Below are 23,638 nucleotides of genomic sequence, written 5' to 3'. Positions count from 1 at the left end.
GGCAGTATCTATCTTACCCCTAGTGAGATAAGCCCCTACATCCTTACATTTGTCCTCTAGCCATCCCTGACTAGCCATTTCGCACGTCCTATCGATCTCATTTTTGAGACGTTTGTATTCCTTTTTGCCTGCTTCGTTTACTGCATTTTTATATTTTCTCCTTTCATCAATTTAATTCAATATTTCTTCTGTTACCCAAGGATTTCTACTAGCCCTTGTCTTTTTACCTACTTGATCTTCTGCTGCCTTCACTACTCTATCCCTCAGAGCTACCCATTCTTCTTCTACTGTATGTCTTTCCCCCATTCCTGTCAATTGTTCCCTTCAGCTGCCCCTGAAACTCTGTACAACCTCTGGTTTAGTCAATTTATCCAGGTCCCATCTCCTTAAATTCCCACCTTTTTGCAGTTTCTTCAGTTTCAATATACAGGTCATAACCAATAGATTGTGGTCAGAGTCCACATCTGCCCCTGGAAATGTCTTACAATTTAAAACCTGGTTCCTAAATCTCTGTCTTACCATTATGTAGTCTATCTGAAACCTTCTAGTGCTCTTCTTTATGAAATATTAATATCTTCCTTAAAAATAAGAAAGTTGGTAGGCGTGTCTACATCTGAAAGATGACGTCTATTCAAATTTCGCGCCAGTCGCATAAGATGCAAATCAGGTTTGCTTGAGATACACGCTGTAACGGTCGTGAGCGTTACTTACCTTTGGGATTGGACAGGGTGAGTTGATGCTAGTAAAGAATGCCTTTAAGATGACAAACACGCCAATACCGACGCCTCCCTGAGTTTGAACGATGTCGTGTAGTAAGACTATGAGAATCTGTGTGTTCGATCTGCGATACTGCAGCCATCGTACGCGATAGTGGCAGCGGTGGTCACGGGAATGCACGGCCGCAAGAGGACCAGGCTCCGGACGGCAACGTGGCACTACCGAGAGGAGGACCAGCGTGTTTGGCGTATGACTCTGGCGCGTGGTACTGCATTTGCAGCAGCAATTTGAGACAGTTGACACCACAGTGATACAACGAACTATGAACTGACGTCCTGTAGCGTGTATTCCACTGACCCCATACCGCCGCCATTTGCGACTTGAGTGGTAGCAAGTGAGAGGTCGTTGAAGGGCAGGCTGGAGGTCCGTTGTGTTTACTGATGAAAGCTGGTTCTGCCTCGCTGCCAATGATGGCTGTGTGTTGGTTAGGAGGCGGTCAGTTGAGGGCCTGCGAACAATGTCTGCTTGCTAGACACACTGAGCCTACACGTGGAGTTATGATGTTGGCGGAGATTTTTTATGACAGTAGGAGCTCTCTTGTGGTTATTCCACGCACCCTGACTGCAAATTTCTGCGTTAATCTGGTGATTCGACCTGTCGTACTGCCAGTCATGAACAGTATTCCAAGGGGTGCTTTCCAACAGTATAATGCTCGCCCACATATCGCTGTTGTAACCCAGCATTCTGTACAGAGTGTCGATATATTGCTTTGGTCTGCTCGATCACCAGGTCTGTTCTCAGTCGAGCACATATGGGACATGATCGGGCGAAACTCCAGCGTGATCCACAAATAGCATTAACCGTCCCTGTGTTGACTGAGCAAGTGCAACAGTCATGGAAGTCCAACCCACAAACTGATATCCGGCAGCTACAACGCAGTTCATGCACGTTTGCGTGCTTGCATTCAAGATTCTTAATCTGCGGTCTTGTCCTGTTAATCACTTAAATATATTACCTTTGCAAATGTATTCCAGAATTTCGTTACTCTTCATTAATTATTTTTTGGTATTACGGTTTTATTTCCATCGGGGTATTTTCTGATACAGTGAAAGACTGGTGTTACAGATTTTCAGCACAGATTTGGGACACTACGTACTTCTGTTGATTGCAGATATTTACTCTGTATCTCTGTTTGACGAGAGTGAAATCGGTATCGTACAAACCACGCCGTAGATAAGTCAGCTTGAGATATGTTAGCAAAGATCTGAATTCTGAGACAAAAAGTTAGCTTCCACCTTTTTGTCCTTGGACATTTCTAAAAGATATCAAGAGGTGTAAATAAACACAAAAATTACTGTAGGAAACGCTTACAAACGTACACATTTCTGGAAAGTTGATTAATATGTTGCGTCAGCTCTTTCACAATATCCTTTTTCATTCGCTTAATTACATTTCGAACCACATATTCATCTTTATGGCTTCAGTTCGTTATTAAGGCCCGTCATTGCGATGTTAAATCTATGGAAACGCGTTATGCGTTGAATGATGTATTGTTTATTCGTATACAGCAGCGCAGCTTCACTTCAAACATAGCAGACGGCTGTCTTATATACACAGAATGTAAAGAAATTTATGATCAATTTATACCAAGACAGCGTCTGTAGTGTATGAAAGCGAAATAACTTAAAGATATCATTCACGACGAAACGGCACATCATTCATAAATATGTGACCCAGTCGCATTGACATAGCAGTGAAGCTTTCGTCGGTAAAAAACTGAAGCCATAATGATGAAATCGTATTTCGAAATGTGCGTTAACAAGTGAAGTACGCAATTGTAAAACAGTAGACGAAATGTGCCATTCATTATTTTGTTTCTCACTGTCTCAGAGTTCCAAGATCAAGTACTGAAAAAAAAGGAAATTATTCTAGTTAAAGTAGAGTCTGAAGATAATTGTATTGTCAGTGTCGTTAAATCAGACGAGATACCCGTCAGAAACCTTTCGAATAACCTCTTAATAAGTGTTCATATTGTTTCAGTGTCTACAGAAATCTTTTTTACACCTTTTTAGTGTGTGTAATTGTAAATATTTTTTCTAATTTTATCATTTGTCGGTTCCATTGTTGCGAACAGAGGGTTTTTCTTTTCTCAAACAAATGTTTAGTAAATTTAGAAGGACTTTTACGAACACTAGAAATCCGGCCGCGGTGGCCGTGCGGTTCTAGGCGCTGCAGTCCGGAACCGCGGGACTGCTACGGTCGCAGGTTCGAATCCTGCCTCGGGCATGGATGTGAGTCATGTCCTTAGGTTAGTTAGGTTTAAGTAGTTCTAAGTTCTAGGGGACTGATGACCTAAGATGTTAAGTCCCATAGTGCTCAGAGCCATTTGAACCATTTTTTGACCACTAGAAAACTTTCTCTCACAACACGAGCAGCCTTCGCAGACACTAACGGTATGCAGTCTTAATGTGTATGTTGATATCTCAGACCAATTGTGCTCCTAGTGGTAATTCATCTTAAAATCATATCTGGCTCTAGCATTTCTGATCCGTGTCAGCGCCTGTTTCGTAGTTTTAAGGCTTTTCTCGTTTACATTAATGTAACTAAGCTTCGCCGCGCTGGAGTAGCCGAGCGATCTAAGGCGCTGCAGTCATGGGCTGTGCGGCTGGTCCCTCGGGCATGGGTGTGTGTGTTTGTCCTTTGGATAATTTAGGTTAAGTAGTGTGTACGCTTAGGGACTGATGACCTTAGCAGTTAAGTCCCATAAGATTTCACACACATTTGAACATTTTTTTAACTAAGCTTCCTTTTGTTCACGCGTTGTTGACTTGCTGCTTTCTTTGCCACGTTAGCTTTCCGCACAATATTTTGCGTTACGGATTGTCCAAACGAAATTTTTGGCAATAAAATATGAAGACCAAGGGTTGATGATTTTCAGAACTTAAATCATTTCAACTGTCGAATTAACTTGTGTTACATTCATACGAATGCTTTCTTTTTCTGGGGCGCTGTAGTGGGACCTGGTCTTGGAGTGTAATTGTCCAAAGTGCTTCTATAAGCGCATGTAAATTACAGGCCTACGGCGACGCTTGTAGACGGAGCGGAGGGTTTCTTTTTGTTTGTTTTGTTACGCATCTTTCAATAAAGGTGGAAATTAAATTCGTCATTTTAGTCTGTAAAAGCCTGAAGCTCATTGAAATATTTGTAGCACTCTTGTACTGCAAATTACTACGCCATCAGACATTCTTTACGGTCATCTTGTACTCGAACTGTATCAGCACTTCTTGTACATAGGTGTTTATGGTAGGAAACATTATCTTTTAACCTTAAGTGGACATTATGTAATAAGAAGCTAATTTTTAGCTAGCTGTATCAGTCACAGCCACAAAGGAGATAGGAAAGTGTATCCCTGAGATATCTTATGCGTTAACACCCATTCATTCCATCTGTCAGTTGTGTACTTCTACTGCTATTCAAAGTAGCATTTGGCGAATTGATTTGCTCGTAAACTGGTTTTGAACATTGATGTTCGGTGTATATTTCCGATGTCGGCGTCGTACCGTGTTTTACCGAACCATTTGGAGTGATAATGTAAGACAAAAGACTCATGTTCGAGAAGAGTTTCGGGTGTCCAAACTGCGAACCTGAATGGCGTTAACCGTGAAGTTGGAAACCGAACTACTGTCATCCTGAGTATATTATTAACTACAGCGTCTGTGTTACCGCTCCAATTTCATTACAAACGGCTACAATTGATTGCGAGTGTATTCTAATTTCATGTGCCCGTTCTATTCCACTATCACAGCTTTGTCCATTTAGTGAACATTACCTTACGTGCCACGAGACACATTTACCGACCGAACATTATTTCTTTCCATGCCGGTCATGAATGGGTCGTAGATAGAGTGAGTGTGTATATGCGTTATGTCCCAACTGTTACCAGTGTTAACTGTATCTTGGTGATATGCAGGAGTGCGATATATCATGGACTGGAGAGCTTTCTTTGCTTCCGCTCTAAAAGGCACTTCTTACAATACTCTAAGTCGTTTTTCCCAAGATACTAGACGTCTTTCATCACGTGAGTGCCCTTTGAGCGGCTTCAACAATTCTGTTACCATCTTTCGCGAGACAGACAGGTGAGTGACCGTTTCCGTTCGCTTAAAGGGTGTGCGATCGATGCTTCCTGTTAGTCGAATGTGTGGCGTGGATCTCACATGTTTCAGCAGTAACCCAGTGCATATCGTAATAGTGTTCGGTAGACTTTCTCTTTGGTAGACAATCTACGTTTTCCACGTAACCTAGCAATAAAACGAAGCCTGATATTTGCGTCACGCACAACAGAATGTGTGACGATTCCCCTGAATATATATTCACATTTTAATTGTCAGTTATTCATGTAAGCCGACTGATTCTAGGTTTAGATGATTGATTGTACAGTCAAAGGCCTACTGCATTTTTACATTTGGTGAAGTGCAAATTTGTTTGCCGGTCTTTATATCAGGCATAATGTTATCAAGATTTAGCAATATTTTACAACATTATTGTTGGTTAATAGAGTCATCTATGAAAAATCTACTATTATCACACACGTTCTGGTAAGTCAGTAATTGACAGATAATGACGCTATTATGCTTTGCCGGGGCATTCTCGATATTATTAGTGTATCTGTGAAGGAGCCTAATATGGGAATACGTGCAGCATTCCTATCGTCAAGACAAATCGAGCCGCAACAGCAAGGTGACACTAGGTGACCCGATCACCTACGTTGTTAAGAGGAGTAACACATTTTCATTGTTTATTTCAGATATCGGCGCTGCGTCAACAGATCTCCCAATTGCAGAGAGAACCGCGGGACGGCGCTGCGGAGGTAAGTTAAGTCCAGTTCACAGCAGTCACTAGGGTTTGTGTAAGACCAAAGAAGCGGTGCTGCAAAGAAAACGACAATGACACGCTGACTGTGATACTGCAACTACTACTTTTAAGCAAAAGATGTAACATCTCGTGGTTTGATAGCTGCGCGGCAAGAACAGTACAAGTAAAGCTTTACGATATATGGTGTTCATCAGTGACCTATTATTATAATTACAGATCTAAGAAAGTACCACATGCTGTACTTAAGAGGTATATGTTACTTGGTCGCTTTGGTGGCGCTGAGTATGCTGACTTACAAGACAAGGAAGTAACACACATCCAAACAGAAGTCGCGCAACATCTTCATATGCTACAGTAACTAGCCAAAGATAACTTTTTTGGGAGGTTTTCCATACTTGAACGTGAAAATTTCGGTCAAGGACCTGACTTCCACATCAGAAACACTACACACAAGCAGTTACAATACAAAGAAACCTTTTTTCGTTCGTAAGTGAATCATATGCCTCGATCAACATCACTGTCAAACTAGCTTTGTAGGCAGCAATATTACTCGAACTGGATCCATGCGTTTCGAGAGCAGTGGCCTACCAGTTTTGCTGTTCGTGCATGGCTCACGATCCACTTAAAGTTTCACTCGTGTCTCTACGTAACTTCCAACTTCCATGGAGTCTATCATCCTGCAGTGTTACTGGAATAGCGCCTCTAGATGATACAGCAGAGAAATCGACTTGATTAATAATTTCAGTAATGTTCATCGCAGCGTATAAACCACAAAAAAGTCTTCTCGGTAAAGCTGGTGTGTTAGTCGAGCACTAATCATCAATTAAAGTACATTTACAGTTAGAACAAAGTTTTCACACGACCTTCCTCCCATACGATTACTGACGTTTCTGGCATTACGAATGACATCTGACCTGACATACAAGAAAAATTGACAAATCCTTGTCGGTCAATTGCCAGTTATTGATTAACCCTCCATTGGAAGAGTCAGGTGCGTAAGAAATGAATTACGATTAAAAGCTTCATGTAGAAAACACGTTTCGACATGTTTCCTATCCGTCATCCTCAGATTATCACACGACTGATAAACCGAGCTGATTTCATCGGTGGAATTAGTCACAGAAGCCTGCAGTCTGAATGAAGAATGTTCGTACCGGAGTAGAGCTTAACAGACACTACGTCGAGTTTAGTTGTTACCTTTTCTTCTACGTTTACTGAGGTCATCTTACAAAATGTGTCCTTTTGTTGTTTATTCACAGGTCTGAAATGGGTTGCAAACGGAAGTGTAGAACTGCGCTGTAAGATGTAGTAGCTGAGTTCATTAGCTTCGTATAACCCACACTATCTTGTTATCTTCTATTTATTTCGTGTTAGAAACGATAATTTGAAAGTACAAAAAAATCAAATACGGTTTCAATAGTTACAAAATAAACATATCCCAAATAACGATGCAAAGCTGTATGGACTTTAGTGTCTGTTTGTAAACAGATCTGGACAGATCTGCAGCAGTGTCTTGCCAGTGTTATAGCAAGTTGCACGTGCCACAATCGAGAGTGCATTGTCTGTTCTCTACTTCCTTGTGCAGTCGCACGCACGAGAGCGCTGGGTCTTGTAGAAAGGCCTGTTTCACTAAGTGGTCTTTTGATCTGCGAAACATTATTCATAGTCAGTCAAAGTGCTTCTACACAGACCACCTGTCAGCTGTCCAGCTGGTTTCTCCTCAGCAAATCTCGTCAACTGGTTTTGTTTTCCCGCAGTGTCGTATATTTTAGTTCTAGGATAAACGCATAGTTTTTGCCAGAATATGCCCAAAGCTGCACAATAACGTAGCCGCCCACCCCGCAGACAGAGCTCCTCTCGTAGTGTATTCCTCGGTTTGTAGTACAATCGATCTCCAGTACCGCATTAGGGATCATACAGGCCTAACACCCGTCACTTTAGGTTCTATCCTGCCTTCCACAACAACACAACTTTTAGTCCGATTTGTACCGACAGCTTCAAGAACGATGAGAAAGTTGGCTGTGCGTTAACCGATAAAATGTGTATGAACAACGCTCTCTTCCCACTTTTCCGTATCTAAACGGCGGAATTAGTTGCAGTGCACAGAACTATGAGCTCTCGACATACTTACAAACCTAGCAGGCTGGAAACATACTCACGAAAAATAAATCGCAGCACCAAGGGAGGACTTGTTCGACATGAACGGAAGTTGGAAGGCGTGTTTCTACGTCTTGGTCCGTCAGACTGGAAATGGCGTCAAGCTACCGTAACGTCTATTCAGATTTCGCGCCAGTCGCATAAGATTGGCGTTAGTAGCGCCACTATGAGGATGCAAATCAGGTTTGCTTCAAATGCACGCTGTAACGGTTGTGAGTGTTAGTTATCTTTAAGACGGAAATTGTGTGTTGATGTTAGTCACGAACACACTTAACGTAACATAGGCGCCGTTAACAACATTTCACTGAGTTTGAACGAGAGCGTGTGATAGGGGTACGAGGAGCTGGGTGTTCCTTCTGTGATATTGCAGAAAGACTTGGCGGGAATATAGTCACAGCAGACGATTGCTGGGAGTGGTGGTCACAAGAATGTACAATCGCAAGACGACCAGGCTACAGATGGCCATGTGACAATACCGAGTCGGAAGACCATCGTGTCGACCATATGGCTCTGGCGCATGGTACTGCATCTGTAGCAGCAATTGGCACCAGCGTCACAACGAACTGTTACAGATCGGTTAGTTTAAGGACAGCTCCGAGCTAGACGCCCTGTAGCGTGCATTTCACTGAACCCAAACCATCACCATTTGCGACTTCAGTGATGTGTTTACTTACAAAAGCTGGTTCTGCCTCTGTGCCGGTGACGGCCGTGTGTTGGTTAGGAGGAGGCCAGTTGAGGGCCTGCTACCAACTTGTCTGAGTGAAACTTCCTGGCAGATTAAAACTGTGTCCCGGACCGAGACTCGAACTCGGTATCTTTGCCTCTCGCGGGCAAGTCCACTACCAGATCGGTTAGTTTAAGGACAGCACTTGCCCGCGAAAGGCAAAGGTCGCGAGTTCGAGTCTCGGTCCGGCACACAGTTTTAATCTGCCAGGAAGTTTCATATCAGCGCACACTCCGCTGCGGAGTGAAAATCTCATCCTGGTAACTTGTCTGAGTGCTACACTAGACCTAGGTCTGCAGTTATGTTCTGGGCCACGATTTTTTATGATAGCAGGAGCACTTTTGTGGTTAGCCCACGCACCCTGACTGCAAATTTCTTCTTAATCTGGTGATTTGACCAGTTGAACTGCCAGTCATGAACGGCATTCCAGGGCGTGTTTTCCAACAGGACAACGCTCGCCCATATGCCGCTGTTGTAACCCCACATACTGTACAGTGTGTCGACATGTTGCCTTGGTCTGCTCGATCACCAGATCTGTCTCCAAACGTGCACATATGGGCATGATCGGACGAAATTTCCAGTGTGATCCAGAAACAGCTTTAACCGTCCCTGTATTGACCGACCAGGTGCAATAGGCATGGAACTAAATCTCACAAACTGACATCCTGCAGGTGTACAACACAATGCATCCACTTTTGTATTCCTGGATAAACACTGGTTATTAATGTACCAGCTTTTCACATTTGCAAGAGCTTATCTCGCACTTGTGATCTTGCCGTTTTGATCACTTAGATATACAGGGTGTTACAAAAAGATACGGCCAAACTTTCAGGAAACATTCCTCACACACAAATAAAGAAAATATGTTATGTGGACATGTGTCCGGAAACCCTTACTTTCCATGTTAGAGCTCATTTTATTACTCTCTTCAGATCACATTAATCATGGCATGGAAACACACAGCAACAGAACGTACCAGCGTAACTTCAAACAGTTTGTTACAGGAAATGATCAAAATGTCCTCCTTTAGCGAGGATACATGCATCCACCCTCCGTCGCATGGAATCCCTGATGCGCTGATGCAACCCTGGAGAATGGCGTATTGTATCACAGCCGTCCACAATACGAGCACGAAGAGTCTCTATATTTGGTACCGGGGTTGCGTAGACAAGAGCTTTCAAATGCCCCCATAAATGGAAGTCAAGAGGGTTGAGGTCAGGAGAGCGTGGAGGCCATGGAATTGGTCCGCCTGTACCAATCCATCGGTCACCGAATCTGTTGTTGAGAAGCGTACGAACACTTCGACTGAAATGTGCAGGAGCTCCATCGTGCATGAACCACATGTTGTGTCGTACTTGTAAAGGCACATGTTCTAGCAGCACAGGTAGAGTATGCCGTATGAAATCATGATAACGTGCTCCATTGAGCGTAGGTGGAAGAACATGGGGCCCAATCAAGACATCACCAACAATGCCTGCCCAAACGTTCGCAGAAAATCTGTGTTGATGACGTGATTGCACAATTGCGTGCGGATTCTCGTCAGCCCACACATGTTGATTGTGAAATTTTTCAATTTGATCACGTTGGAATGAAGCCTCATCCGTAAAGAGAACATTTGTACTGAAATGAGGATTGACACATTGTTGGATGAACCATTCGCAGAAGTGTACCCGTGGAGGCCAATCAGCTGCTGATAGTGCCTGCACACGCTCTACATGGTACAGAAACAACTGGTTCTCCCGTAGCACTCTCCATACAGTGACGTGGTCAACGTTACCTTGTACAGCAGCAAATTCTCTGACGCTGACATTAGGGTTATCGTCCACTGCACGAAGAATTGCCTTGTCCATTGCAGGTGTCCTCGTCGTTCTAGGTCTTCCCCAGTCGCGAGCCATAGGCTGGAATGTTCCGTGCTCCCTAAGACACCGATCAATTGCTTCGAACGTCTTCCTGTCGGGACACCTTCGTTCTGGAAATCTGTCTCGATACAAACGTACCGCGCCACGGCTATTGCCCCGTGCTAATCCATACATCAAATGGCCATCTGCCAACTCCGCATTTGTAAACATTGCACTGACTGCAAAACCACGTTCGTGATGAACACTAACCTGTTGATGCTACGTACTGATGTGCTTGATGCTAGTACTGTAGAGCAATGAGTCACATGTCAACACAAGCACCGAAGTCAACATTACCTCCCTTCAATTGGGCCAACTGGCGGTGAATCGAGGAAGTACAGTACATACTGACGAAACTAAAATGGGCTCTAACATGGAAATTAAGCGTTTCCGGACACATATCCACATAACATCTTTTCTTTATTTGTGTGTGAGGAATGTTTCCTGAAAGTTTGGCCGTACATTTTTGTAACACCCTGTATTACTTAGATAAATGTATTTCCGTGATTTCATTTCCCTACATAGTTATTTTTTTGCGTTGTGGTATTTAGTCCGTCAGTGTATTTCCCTATGCAGGACTCTCTCAGCAGTTTGAAGGCGATCGAGAATTACGCTTCGACTCATCCGTTGGCGTCCACCATTCACGAACTTTTATACGACCTCGAGAATAAAGAATCTTCGGCTGTGTTCCTCTAGATGCCGCTCTACTTGGGCATCTTGGGCACGGATCGTGCTGATAAATCAGCTAAAGAAGCTTCCACAGTGTATCTTCTGTCAATACCATTCCCAAAAGCAGGCTTACCATCGCGTCTCAGAAGACGTATCTCACATTGGGAAGACAAGCGGATGTCCAACCTCCGATTCAATACCGTTCTCCTTAAATCATTTCTTGTGATCAACGTCGCAGCTCTTGAAGCGACTCAGTCTGCATTACTCGGGAAACTCTTCTATTGGCCTGTTGATTGCGAGGATAAAGGGACTAATGACCACGTTGTTGACTCCCTTGAAAACTCCGTCACCAGCGTACCTGACTTGCAGAGTGGACAAGTTAAACTACTACAAGCCTTCTGGCCATTGAACAGCTTTTCCACTCTTGCAGTCGAAGGTGGCCCACGGTGATGGGAATAGCTGCTGCAGCCGGATACGAGGTTATTGGGCGCGGGCAGACAGCGCCGGCCGAGGAGGTGGTCGGCGTTTGAGCACCCCTGGGGCAGCGTTATCAGCGCGAGAAAGCGCAACGTGGGCGCGATAGCGCGGCGCGTCCTGCGACGCCACACCTAGCCGGCGGGCAGCCCACGCGGCGTGCGACCACGGCCGCCGACTGCTCGGCTGCCGCAGCCGTTGCACGAGACAGTAATTGTAGGCTGCGAGAGCGAAATGTCCAAATGTAAGGAAACAGGGAGAAAACCATGGCAGATTCACATTGCAAATCTTTTCATTCGAAAGAATGCATGTTCTGGTAGCTTAACCCCATTTTCACCGTCTGACAGAGAAAGTGTTGCAAAAGTGTAATAAGATTAAATTTTTAAAAAAAATATGTAAAAATTGGGATAAAGACTTAAGTGCCATACTTCATTTCTAAGGAATTACTGAATGTGCTCAGCTTCACTTTAGTTATTTCCGAGGAGTAACAAAGAACACGGTTGAAATCTCTGACACAACGGAAAATAAAATTCCCTGTAATTAACTCCAAGAAAATCTACTATGGCTCTTCTTTTCCTCAGCACTTAATTTGTTGGCCAATTGAATGCGAGGAATTCATCTAGGAATCCCAAAATTACACGCGATTTTGCTTTGCTGTACAATACGCAGTTAATTTCTAATGCATACTCCCGACATATTGGCGATGGAACAGCGACAAAGTTAGTACTGAAAAAGTGTATGTTTGTGCCTATAATCGCAATTCACTTATTTTGCCTACTGTCGACAATACCACCCTCAGGCTATCCTGTGATCAACAAATATGATTACGTAGCTAGAACAGTAATGCAAGAGCAATTTTCAAACGTTTTATCGATTATGACAGCAAACGCATGGTATATAGTGAACATTAAGATGTATAGGTAGCCTCCTACCCCTGGCAAGCAGTAGTACACTTGTTTCCCTAGTAGGTGTGTCAAAATGGTTCAAGTGGCTCTGAGCACTATGGGACTTAACATCTGAGGTTATCAGTCCCCTAGAACTTAGAACTACTTAAACCTAGCTAACCTAAGGACATCACAAACATCCATGCCCGAGGCAGGGTTGGAACCTGCGACCGTAGCAGCAGCGCGGTTCCGGACGGAAGCGTCTAGAACCGCTCGGCCACAGCGGCCGGCCTGTGTCAAACACTGAAATGAAAGATCAGTGTTGAGCTTTAAATAGATATAAATTGCGGCCAGCAGTGATTGATAAGAGCCCCTCTATTGTACAGAGTCTATTTACATATAATATTATTTTTTTGTTTCTTAAAAAAGTCACGGTGTAAAAGATATCCAAAAATCGCATAAAATTAGAAAATAAGAAATTGTATAGCAAAGTAGTCCCCACTATAATAAAAAACTAAAAGTAAAATCCCAAATGTGTTTAACCAAGTTTATATTTTACTATTACATACAGTTTATACCACTGTAAAACATCGATCTGACCATAAATCTTTAAATTTCTAATTATTTCAGCTTCAGCGTTGTCGTGGCTTTGAGCAGCAGCTGTTTCTTTGTTACATTCTGATTTCTTTTTATTCGTAGCTCACTATCCTTTTTATGTTTCTGATCTTGCCTTTCGTCTCCATCATAAAGCAGTGGGCACAAAAGCTACGCGTCAAAAATATCTGAAATGAAGTAAAATGCACTACTGCTTCTTGCTTCTAGGAAAGCTATCGAGAAACATGTTGTAGCGTGTTCACTACCGCGGTCAGACACGCTAGGCACATTCCAAGTTCCTAATGTCACGAACAAAAGAATTTAACAGACTGTTAAATCTGGTGACCGTCTTTTGTTGTACAGGGAGGCTTCTCTGCTGTTCCTAATCTACATAAACGATTTAGGATTCTGGAGTACTGCTGTGCAGTGTGGGATCCGCATGGGATAGGACTGACGGAAGGCACAGAAAAACTTCAAAGACGGGCAGCTCGTTTTCATTAAGCGACAAAGAGGAGAAGCTCCACGGGTATGATACGCGAATTGGGGTGGCAATCATTAAAAGAAAGGCGTTTCGTTGCGGCAGTATCTTCTCATGAAATTTCAATCATTGTCTCCTCGGAATCCGAAAATATTTTATTGGCCTTTGAGTGTTCGCTTTTCCCGCCCGCTGTTCTAGAGTGCAACAGTAAAGAAATAGCTTAAAAGTGGTTGTCTGTGATGAGGTTGTCTCCAACGCAATCACCTGCGCCTCTGGCACTGCTGTTCCTCTTTGTACAGGCAAACTCTGCAACCGGCCAGTCTTATGGAAGACCAAAGGCATTGCAACAGCTATTCAGCTTAGACGTAGTGCCTTGCAACGTCTCAAGCTGCATCCCTTGTGGGTCACCCTTTTCACATTTACATGTCTCCACGCCAAGGCTCACTATTTGTTTAAATGCACTAAGAAGGAATGCTTAGGGTTCCACGTCTCTTCCCTGGTAATGCATGCCTCTTCCTCCCATGTGCAGACCAAGTTCCGTAGCTTCTGGGCCGCCAATGATCAACAGCTCTTCCGGATCTCATCCTTGAGGGTGGTCTCTGTACAGATGCGTTGGTTCTTGCTGAACACCTTTTGACTAATTTTGCGACAGCTTCTTCTTACCCTGATATCTCTGTAACACAGAACGAATGTTGACGACTTGTCCCTATGTTTCACTCCCCTGGCAAGCCGAATTGCATAACGAACGTTTCACTAACTAGGAACAGCTTCAGGTTCTTGCTTTGTGACACTATATGTCCCCAGATCCTGATTCACTTCATAATCAGATGGTCCACAGCATGAAGGCTACTCAAAGGGCTACATCTACTCAGGGTCTTCATCTGTATTTGGCGTGAAGATGTTTTCCGTTCGCAATGGCAAGATAGTATCATTGTCCAAATCCTTAAGCCAAGCAAAATCCCAAATTCTGTTGACAGCTATTGACCGATTAGTGTCACTAACGTGCTCTGTAAACTGCTTGAAATCAGTTTCGGTCCTTCCTGTCCCCCTATCAGTGTGGTTACCGGTATGGAAAGGCCACAACCGACCATCTGGTTAAGTTGGAAATGGTTAGGTTGGAAATGGCAATCCTACAAGCTTTTTTCAAATGGCATCATTCCCATTGCAGTCTTTTTTGAGTTACATAAGGCTTTGACGTAGCCTGGCAGCATCACATTTTACTTACCGTTCATGACTGGGTCTTTGCAGGATCCCAACCATTTTTTACTCCTCAGTTTTTATTCCACCAGTTGTTCCAGTTTAGAGTTGGTACTTCACTCACCTCTTCACATGTCCAACAACGGCATTCCACTGGGCTCCATGCTGAGCGACACAGTCTTCCTCATACCTATCAATGGGCTAGTGACGTCTGTATGACTACTGGTCACCCCTGCACAACATGTCGATGACTTTTGCATTTGTTACAGCTCCCACTGTGTAGTCTTGGTTTAATGCAAACACCAAGACGCCATTCAAAGAACCTCCGCTTGGATTATTTCAAATGGTTTCCATCTCTCGCCTGCAAAGAGACAGATTATGTATTGCTGTCGTCATACCACTGTCTGTCCTGACTCAGAACTCTACTCGAGTACCCAGTGCTTGGACGTTGTTGCACAGTCCCGTTTTTTGGTCCTCCTTTTTGATAAAAAGCTGACTTGAATGTCTCATATTCAGCAACTAAAGATTAGCTGCATATGGAAGCTTAATGCTCTCTGGTTGCATGCCAATGCTTCATGGATTTTGTATCATGCTAATCTTCTCCTTAATTATCGGGTCCTGGTCAGTCTTGTTCTAACTGGACTGTGGTTGCCAGGTTTATGCATCAGCGGCATCTTCAGCTTTGAAATTGTTAGTCCCAGTCCGTCATCATGGTATCTGAATCGTTACTGGCACCTTCCGCACTAGTTCTGTCGAACCTCTTCAGCTTGGATGGTACCAACTGTTGCTCACTTACGAAATCACTAACTGATAATTGCTTCATCCGACAATTCTCTCATCATCCAATTTCACATATTCTTTTGCATACGACAGGCACTGACCTCGTCACCTGCCCTCAGGTGAGATTACCAGTTGGAGTTCACCTCACAACCCTCTGCCAGGAACTCCACCTAACAACCTGAGAATGCGCTTCCCATGTTATCCCGCACCCCTCTCCGCAGCTCACCCCCCTTTGGTTTGTACCAAAGCTGTAAAGTTGGACGATCAGTTCCACAGTTCTAAAATTTCAGTTGCCCCCACGGCATGATCTTTCAGAATCTGTTACTTTCTTTCCTCCAAGAGTACCAGGGTGCTACTATCAATTAAACTGATGGCTCTAAAACCATGGATAGGATGGGTTTGTTTTTATGTCTTCTGCCAGTCAGGAACAACATTCATTGCCAGGAAAGTTTAGTGTTTTTATGGTGGAGCTGATAGCCATCAACACAGACCTACATTTTATCCAACAAACCTCCATTGATCGCGTTTTAATTTTCAGTGACTCAGGTTGTTGATCACTATTACTCTTGTCATTCTGAGATATCTGCTATTCATAATCTTCTCTCTGATCTTAATCCTACTGCTTGCTCAGTGATCTTTCTCTCGGTCCCACATCCTGTGCGCATCCCAGGGAATAAATTGATTGACTGTTTGGACAGAGAAGTAATCACTCCCCTCACACTCGCTTTGACACGATCCGAGATGTAGAATTGCAGGCTATAAAATGAGGCATCTGCTCACTTGGAGATGGAAAACATCTGGTGGGTTACCGTCCGTTCTAATAGACTCCGCACTATCAAGAAGACCACTGCTACATAGTGCTCTTTCTTCAATTCCTCCCAGAAGGAATTTCACAGTGTTATGTCCACTCTGCTTTGGTCATACCAGAATAACCTATTGTTTTAGTTTATACAAGGAGTCACCTACACACTGTGGTTACAGAGCCTTGTAGACAATAGCTCATATTCTGTTGAAATTCCCCCTCCTACTGGTCCTCCATGCTAAACATGGTTTTCCAAATTCTTCTGAGAAAGTGGTTTGCATTCTGAGATGTAAGGCTTCAAACTACCTTAAAGGCAAGAGTAGGGTGGATGGCGTTGGTTCCCCTGCGCTTCATGCTGGCTCTAGAAGGACCCTCAACCCTACCTCCGTGGCCGGGTGCCTGTTTCACCCCACTTTTATTCCGTTTTGCTTGTAGGTGCAGTTTGCCTCCTTTTCTGCCACATCCTGTTTTCATATTAGGTGTAGCAATGTGTTGGATAGTGGGCACACTTTATAATGGATCAGGAGTGGAATGACTGTGAGTGAGACAGCTCCCATTGCATGCAGAGACCTGAGGACACCCAGGTGCTGCCTCACTTATTTCTCTCGTCTTGTTTTTATGACTAATGATCCAACTGATGTTCATTACGTTTTTAGCCTTCTTTTTTCTACTGTTCTGAATCTCCCAACTAGAAGGCAATGTTTGGTCTGTAACTATCTTTGACTTTAACTGAGGTGGCAGGGATCATATGTGAGTGGGGTTTCTCTTGCCATGGAGGAGCTCTAGGGGATCACCCGTCCACTGTGATCTACACATCGGCCTGATCCGTTTACTTCTCTGTAAATTATTTCTGATCTCTTGCATTAGTATTACCTTCAGTGCCTCGATTTTACCACTCCTGTGTACTTTCAGCAGAACATGTTCCTGGTAGTCGGTGCTAACTCCAAATCAACTACCTCGACTTCGCTGTTTAGTCCCTTAACTGTCAACCAACCAACAAACCACCTGCCCTTTAACTTAAAAAACTGCCTAGCCCACTTCTAAGATCCCCCGCTACCCACTTAACCACATTCTGCCTGTAATTGACTCCTGCTCTGTTAAGCAGATCCCAGTACCTCTCCATCTAAGTTGCAAGTCGAGATGACTGCAACCTTCAAGTCGTATAACCATAAGAGCCTTTGATTTGGACCCTCTGCTTAGCTCTGTAGCAAGGATCCGCAATCTGTCGTGTCAACGATGCTGCAGGTGATGAGCTCTGCCGTCATCTTCCAAGCAAGACTGGCTTTCTGTACCACTTCGGACAGCGGCCAGAAACCAGTATAACTGGCTGCACCCGCTGCTCTTCATAGCATCCAGAACGACCTGTTCCGCATCTGGCATGACACCGTCCAGTATGCATCCACAGTGTGCACACTGGATTTCTTTTCCTCCTTGGCAGCCAAACCTGTAAGGGGCTGCGCCTTTGAATTTGGAACGCCTAACTACCAAAAATCCCACCCTCTGTGAATGCCCCTACTTTCTGGCATGGAAAGGGAACAGAAAATGGCCATATGCTAATTTGAAGACTTTTTTAAATTTAAGTAATCAGTCTTCTGACTGGTTTGTTGTGGCCCGCCACGAATTCCTCTCATGTGCCGACCGTTTCATCTCAGAGTAACACTTGCAGCCCACGTCCTCAATTAGCTGCTGGATGTATTCCAATCTTTGTCTCCCTTTACAGTTTTCATCCTCTGCGGCTCCCTACAGTACAATGGAAGTTATTCCCTGGTGTCTTAACATATGTCCAATCATTCTGTTCCTTCTTCTTGTCAGTGTTTTCGATATATACTTTTCCTCGCCGATTCAGCGGAGAACCTGCTTATTCCTTACATTATCAGTCCACCTAATTTTCTACATTCATCTGTAGCACCACATCTCGAATGCTTCTATTCTCTTCTGTTCCCGTTTTGGCACAGTTCATATCTCACTGCCATGCAGTGCTCTGCTCCAAACGTACATTCTCAGAAATTTCTGCCTCAGAGTAAGATCTATGTTTGACACTAGTAGATTTATCTTGGAAATGGAAGACCTTTTTGCCGGAATTATTCTGCTTTTTAAGTCGTCCTTGGTCCGTCCATCATGAGTTCTTTTGCTGCCTAGGTACCAGAATTCATTAACTTCATCTGCTTCGTGACGACCAATTTTGATTTTAAATTTACCGCTGTTCTCATTTCTGCTACTTCTCATTACTCTCGTCTTTCTTCTATTTACTCTCACTCCATGCTATAGTCATTAGACTGTTCATTCCGTTCATCAGATCCTGTAATTCTTTACTTTCACTGATAGCGATGTCATCAGCTAATCTTGACATTGATATCCTTTCATCTTGAATCGTAATCGTACTGTTGAACTTTCGCTGATTTCCGTCATTGCTTCTTCGACGTACAAAAGAAAGACCACTACCGTGTCTTATACCCGTTTTCTATCTTCCACTCCTGTTGTACTCTCTTGGTTCTTGTAAAAATTGTGTAATACCCATATTTCCCTATAGCTTACGCCAGTTTTTTTCAGGATTTTGAACACCTTGCACCATTTTACTTTGTCGAACGCTTTTTCTAGGTCGACAGATCCTATGAACGTGTCTTGATTTTTTTTCGATCTTGCTTCCATTATCACTTGTAATATCAAAACTGCGCCTTGGTGCCTTTACCTTTCCTAAAGCCAAACTGATCATCATCTAACAGACCCTCAGTTTTCGGCTCTTACTATCTTCGCAATCGTATGGATTATATTTTTCCGTAAGTCTGATGATATATCACTAGTCTCATACATTCTACACACCAACGTGAATAATCGTTTTGTTGTCATTGCCCCCAATGATTTTAAAAGTTCCGGTGAAATATAATCTATCTCTTCCGCCTTTTTATATTAAATCTTTCAAAGCTCTTTTAAATTCTAATTCTAATACTGGGTCCCCCATCTCTTCGCTATTGACTCCTGTTTCTTCTTCCATCTCGTCATTAGATAACTCTTCCCCCTCATAGACGCCATCAACGTATTGTTTGCAACTATCCGCTCTCTCCTCTGCATTTAACAGTGCAATTTTCCTTGCACTCTTAACGCCACCACCCTTGCTTTTAATTTCACCGAAGGTGTTTTGACTTTTCTGTATGTTGAGTCGGTCCGTCCGACAATTTCTGTGTCGATTTCTTCACCTTTTTAATGTAGCCATTTCGCCTAGCTTCCCTACACTTCCTATTTATTTCATTCCTAGGTGACTTATATTTCTGTATTTTTTAATTTCCCTGGACATTTGTGTACTTTCTTCCTTCGTCGTCAACTGAAGTATTTCTTCTGTTACCGAGGATTCTTCGCAGCTACCTTACTTGTACCTACGTTTTTCTCTCCAACTTCTGTGATTGCCCTATTTAGAGACGTCCATTCCTCTTCAACTGAACTGCCTACTGAGCTATTCATTATCGCAGTATCTATAGCCTCAGAGAACTTCAAGTGTCTCTCTCCATTCCGTATCCCACTTCTTTGCTCATTGATTCTTCCTGACAAGTCTCTTAAACTTCAAGCTACTCTTTATCATTTCCAAATTGTGATCTGCGTCTACATCTGTCCCTGATTACGCCTTTCGATCTAATATCTGCTTCCAGAATCTCTGCCTGACCATGGCGCAATGTAACTGAAATCTTCCCCTTATCTCCCGGCCTTTTCGAAGTATATCTCCTCCACTTGTGACTTTTGAACAGAGTATCCGCAAGTAACACCTGAAATTGATTGCAGAACTCAATTAGTCTCCTGCCGCTCTTATTCGTAGTACCAAAGCCATATTCTCCACTAACCCCTCCTTCTACTCCTTGCCGCTGTGCACCCGCATTCCAGTCCCCATGACTATTAGAGTTTCACCTCCTCTTACGTACTGAATTATTCGTTCAATAGTCTCATATACTTTCTCTATCTCTTCATGTTTTGCTTGCGACATCGGCATGGATACCTGAACTGTTGTTGTCGGTGTTGGTTTGTTGTCAATTCTGACGAGAACAACCCTGTCACTGAACTGTTCACAAGAACCCACTCTCTGTCTCACATTCCTATTCATTACTAATTCTTCTCCCTTTATATCATTTTCCGCATCTGTTGATATTACCGTACACTCATCCGACCAGAAACCCTTGTCTCTTTCCATTTCACTTCATTGGCCCCTATTATATCTACATTGAGCCGTTTCATTTCCCTTTTCCGATTTTGTAGCTTCCAGACCACGTTCAAGCTTCTGACAAACCACCCCCGACTCGTAAAGCGTTATCCATTCTTTGGTTATTCAATATTTTTCTCATGTTCACCCCTCCCTTGGCAATCCCCTCTCGGAGATCCGAATGGGGAACTAGTGCGGAATCTTTAGCCAACGGAGAGATCACCATGACATTTTTTTTAATTATGGGCCACATGTCGTGTGGATACACATTATGCGTCTTTAATGGAGTTGTTTCCATTGTCTTCTGCATCATCATGCCTCTGATTATTGCCGATTCTTGCGCCTATAAAGATATTTTCCCAGACCAAGGGCAAGAGAGTGTCCTGAACATCCGCCCGCTCCTCTGCCCTCTTTGGCAAGCCCGTTGGCAGAATGAGTATGACTTCTTATGCCGCAAGTCTTCGGCCAACATTTAATCAGTGGCAGGGTTCGAATCCGGAACCGAGGACGTTTTGATTATTAATCAAAGACGCTATCCCTACGAGCAATACGTATGAAGACTATGATACCAAATGGCATGAGACTAGAGTTTTAGCAATCACAGTGCTCTTGTTTGGAGGGGCAGTAGCAGTTCATAAGCACTTTGCTAATTTTAATAGAAAGGAAGAGGAATTAAATAAAATACAATTGCCGATTCTGCACAAAGAGAATGATCCTAACCATCGACTACTTGTACTCGAGAATTATGCCACCCGCCATCGACAACAACCATATGCAGGAATTGTGGTGCTCCGTAAAAATAGAATGCCATGTCAGCGGACAGTTTTAAGCATCCAGAAGGCCTCTCATCCCGGAAATGTTAATAGATGCCGTTCTGTGCCACTGTCTCCCTAGGTAATCAAACCGGTAATGAATTTTGCAACTATTCTTTGCGTCTCATCTATATTAAATCGTTATCTGAGCCTGTTAAAGAGTTCCAATTCGACGGACAATTTCCAACAATTGGCGCAACGAAGATTTTGTGAGGCACTCCTTCCTTAGGTAAATTACTTACAAACAGTTCTTGTGGTAGACCGCTGTCTAGCATCTAGATAAAACAAATCTCAAGTAAGACAGATGTTAGACTGAGTCATTGGAAGAACTATCAGGAAACCCATAAAACATGTAGCTTATAAAACATTCGTTCAATCATTACTTGAAAACAGATAATCAGTCTCCGATCCGTACCAGATACAATTGATACAAGAGACAGAGAAGATCCAAAGAAGAGCAGCACGTTTCTTTGCGGTTTCATGTAGTAACAGAAAAAGCTTATGAAGATACCTAGTCACCTCCATTGGCAGACGCTGCATGAGCAGAGTTCTGCATCGTGGTGTGATTTACTGTTACTGTTAAAATCCTGAGAGCATACGTTCCTAGAGGAGTGGACCAATATCTTGCTTACTCCTTCACGTGTCTCGCGAAAAGAGCATGAAAATAAAATTAGAGAAATTCGAGCTCATACGGAGGATTACCTGCAATCATTCTTCCCGCGATCCTTTAGCGACTGGAACAGGAATAGGGGAAAGTAATAACAGTAAACATAGTACCCTCAGCCACATACCGTATGGTGGTGGCGGAATGTAGACGTGGATGTGTAGATTTAGATTCTTTTCCCCACTGCTAGATCAGTGGGGTCGTTCCATGTTAAATCAATCCGAACACACATTCATAGAGATTTGACAGTTGTGATTGATTACAGTGACTGATTATCAATCGCTTTGCCAGGCGATAACGTTTCTTTTCGTCTATGTTATGGCATTATACGTTATGTGTTTATGTTGAAGACCAGTTGCTAATTTTCGCTCTCTGCAATTCTCTAGCTTTATCACCTTCGTTGACACAACTTGACATCTTCATTATTTACCGCAGAGAAATGCACATGTTATCCACTAGGTCGTTTATACGTTGTTCTGCAAAATCTATGGACGAGATAGGTGAAGTAGCTACTCGTTGGAAATACACTCCTGGAAATGGAAAAAAGAACACATTGACACCGGTGTGTCAGACCCACCATACTTGCTCCGGACACTGCGAGAGGGCTGTACAAGCAATGATCACACGCACGGCACAGCGGACACACCAGGAACCGCGGTGTTGGCCGTCGAATGGCGCTAGCTGCGCAGCATTTGTGCACCGCCGCCGTCAGTGTCAGCCAGTTTGCCGTGGCACACGGAGCTCCATCGCAGTCTTTAACACTGGTAGCATGCCGCGACAGCGTGGACGTGAACCGTATGTGCAGTTGACGGACTTTGAGCGAGGGCGTGTAGTGGGCATGCGGGAGGCCGGGTGGATGTACCGCCGAATTGCTCAACACGTGGGGCGTGAGGTCTCCACAGTACATCGATGTTGTCGCCAGTGGTCGGCGGAAGGTGCACGTGCCCGTCGACCTGGGACCGGACCGCAGTGACGCACGGATGCACGCCAAGACCGTAGGATCCTACGCAGTGCCGTAGGGGACCGCACCGCCACTTCCCAGCAAATTAGGGACACTGTTGCTCCTGGGGTATCGGCGAGGACCATTCGCAACCGTCTCCATGAAGCTGGGCTACGGTCCCGCACACCGTTAGGCCGTCTTCCGCTCACGCCCCAACATCGTGCAGCCCGCCTCCAGTGGTGTCGCGACAGGCGTGAATGGAGGGACGAATGGAGACGTGTCGTCTTCAGCGATGAGAGTCGCTTCTGCCTTGGTGCCAATGATGGTCGTATGCGTGTTTGGCGCCGTGCAGGTGAGCGCCACAATCAGGACTGCATACGACCGAGGCACACAGGGCCAACACCCGGCATCATGGTGTGGGGAGCGATCTCCTACACTGGCCGTACACCACTGGTGATCGTCGGGGGGACACTGAATAGTGCACGGTACATCCAAACCGTCATCGAACCCATCGTTCCACCATTCCTAGACCGGCAAGGGAACTTGCTGTTCCAACAGGACAATGCACGTCCGCATGTATCCCGTGCCACCCAACGTGCTCTAGAAGGTGTAAGTCAACTACCCTGGCCAGCAAGATCTCCGGATCTGTCCCCCATTGAGCATGTTTGGGACTGGATGAAGCGTCGTCTCACGCGGTCTGCACGTCCAGCACGAACGCTGGTCCAACTGAGGCGCCAGGTGGAAATGGCATGGCAAGCCGTTCCACAGGACTACATCCAGCATCTCTACGATC

The 23,638-nt window shown here is 44.2% G+C and overlaps 1 protein-coding gene across 2 annotated transcripts in view; it reads left to right on the top strand.

The window, feature by feature from the left end:
• The window catches only part of LOC124773942 (thyroid receptor-interacting protein 11-like), a 465,298-nt gene that overhangs the window by 126,368 nt on the left and 315,292 nt on the right, over positions 1-23,638 (top strand). For both annotated transcript variants that reach the window (XM_047249444.1, XM_047249443.1), the window contains exon 3: positions 5,522-5,584. In XM_047249444.1, the coding sequence (XP_047105400.1) occupies positions 5,522-5,584 (63 nt within the window). The remainder of the gene's footprint in view (positions 1-5,521; positions 5,585-23,638) is intronic.

Source organism: Schistocerca piceifrons, chromosome 2, assembly GCF_021461385.2.
Source record: "Schistocerca piceifrons isolate TAMUIC-IGC-003096 chromosome 2, iqSchPice1.1, whole genome shotgun sequence".
Taxonomy (NCBI): Eukaryota; Metazoa; Arthropoda; class Insecta; order Orthoptera; family Acrididae; genus Schistocerca; species Schistocerca piceifrons.
This window is presented reverse-complemented; position numbering and strand designations above follow the sequence as displayed.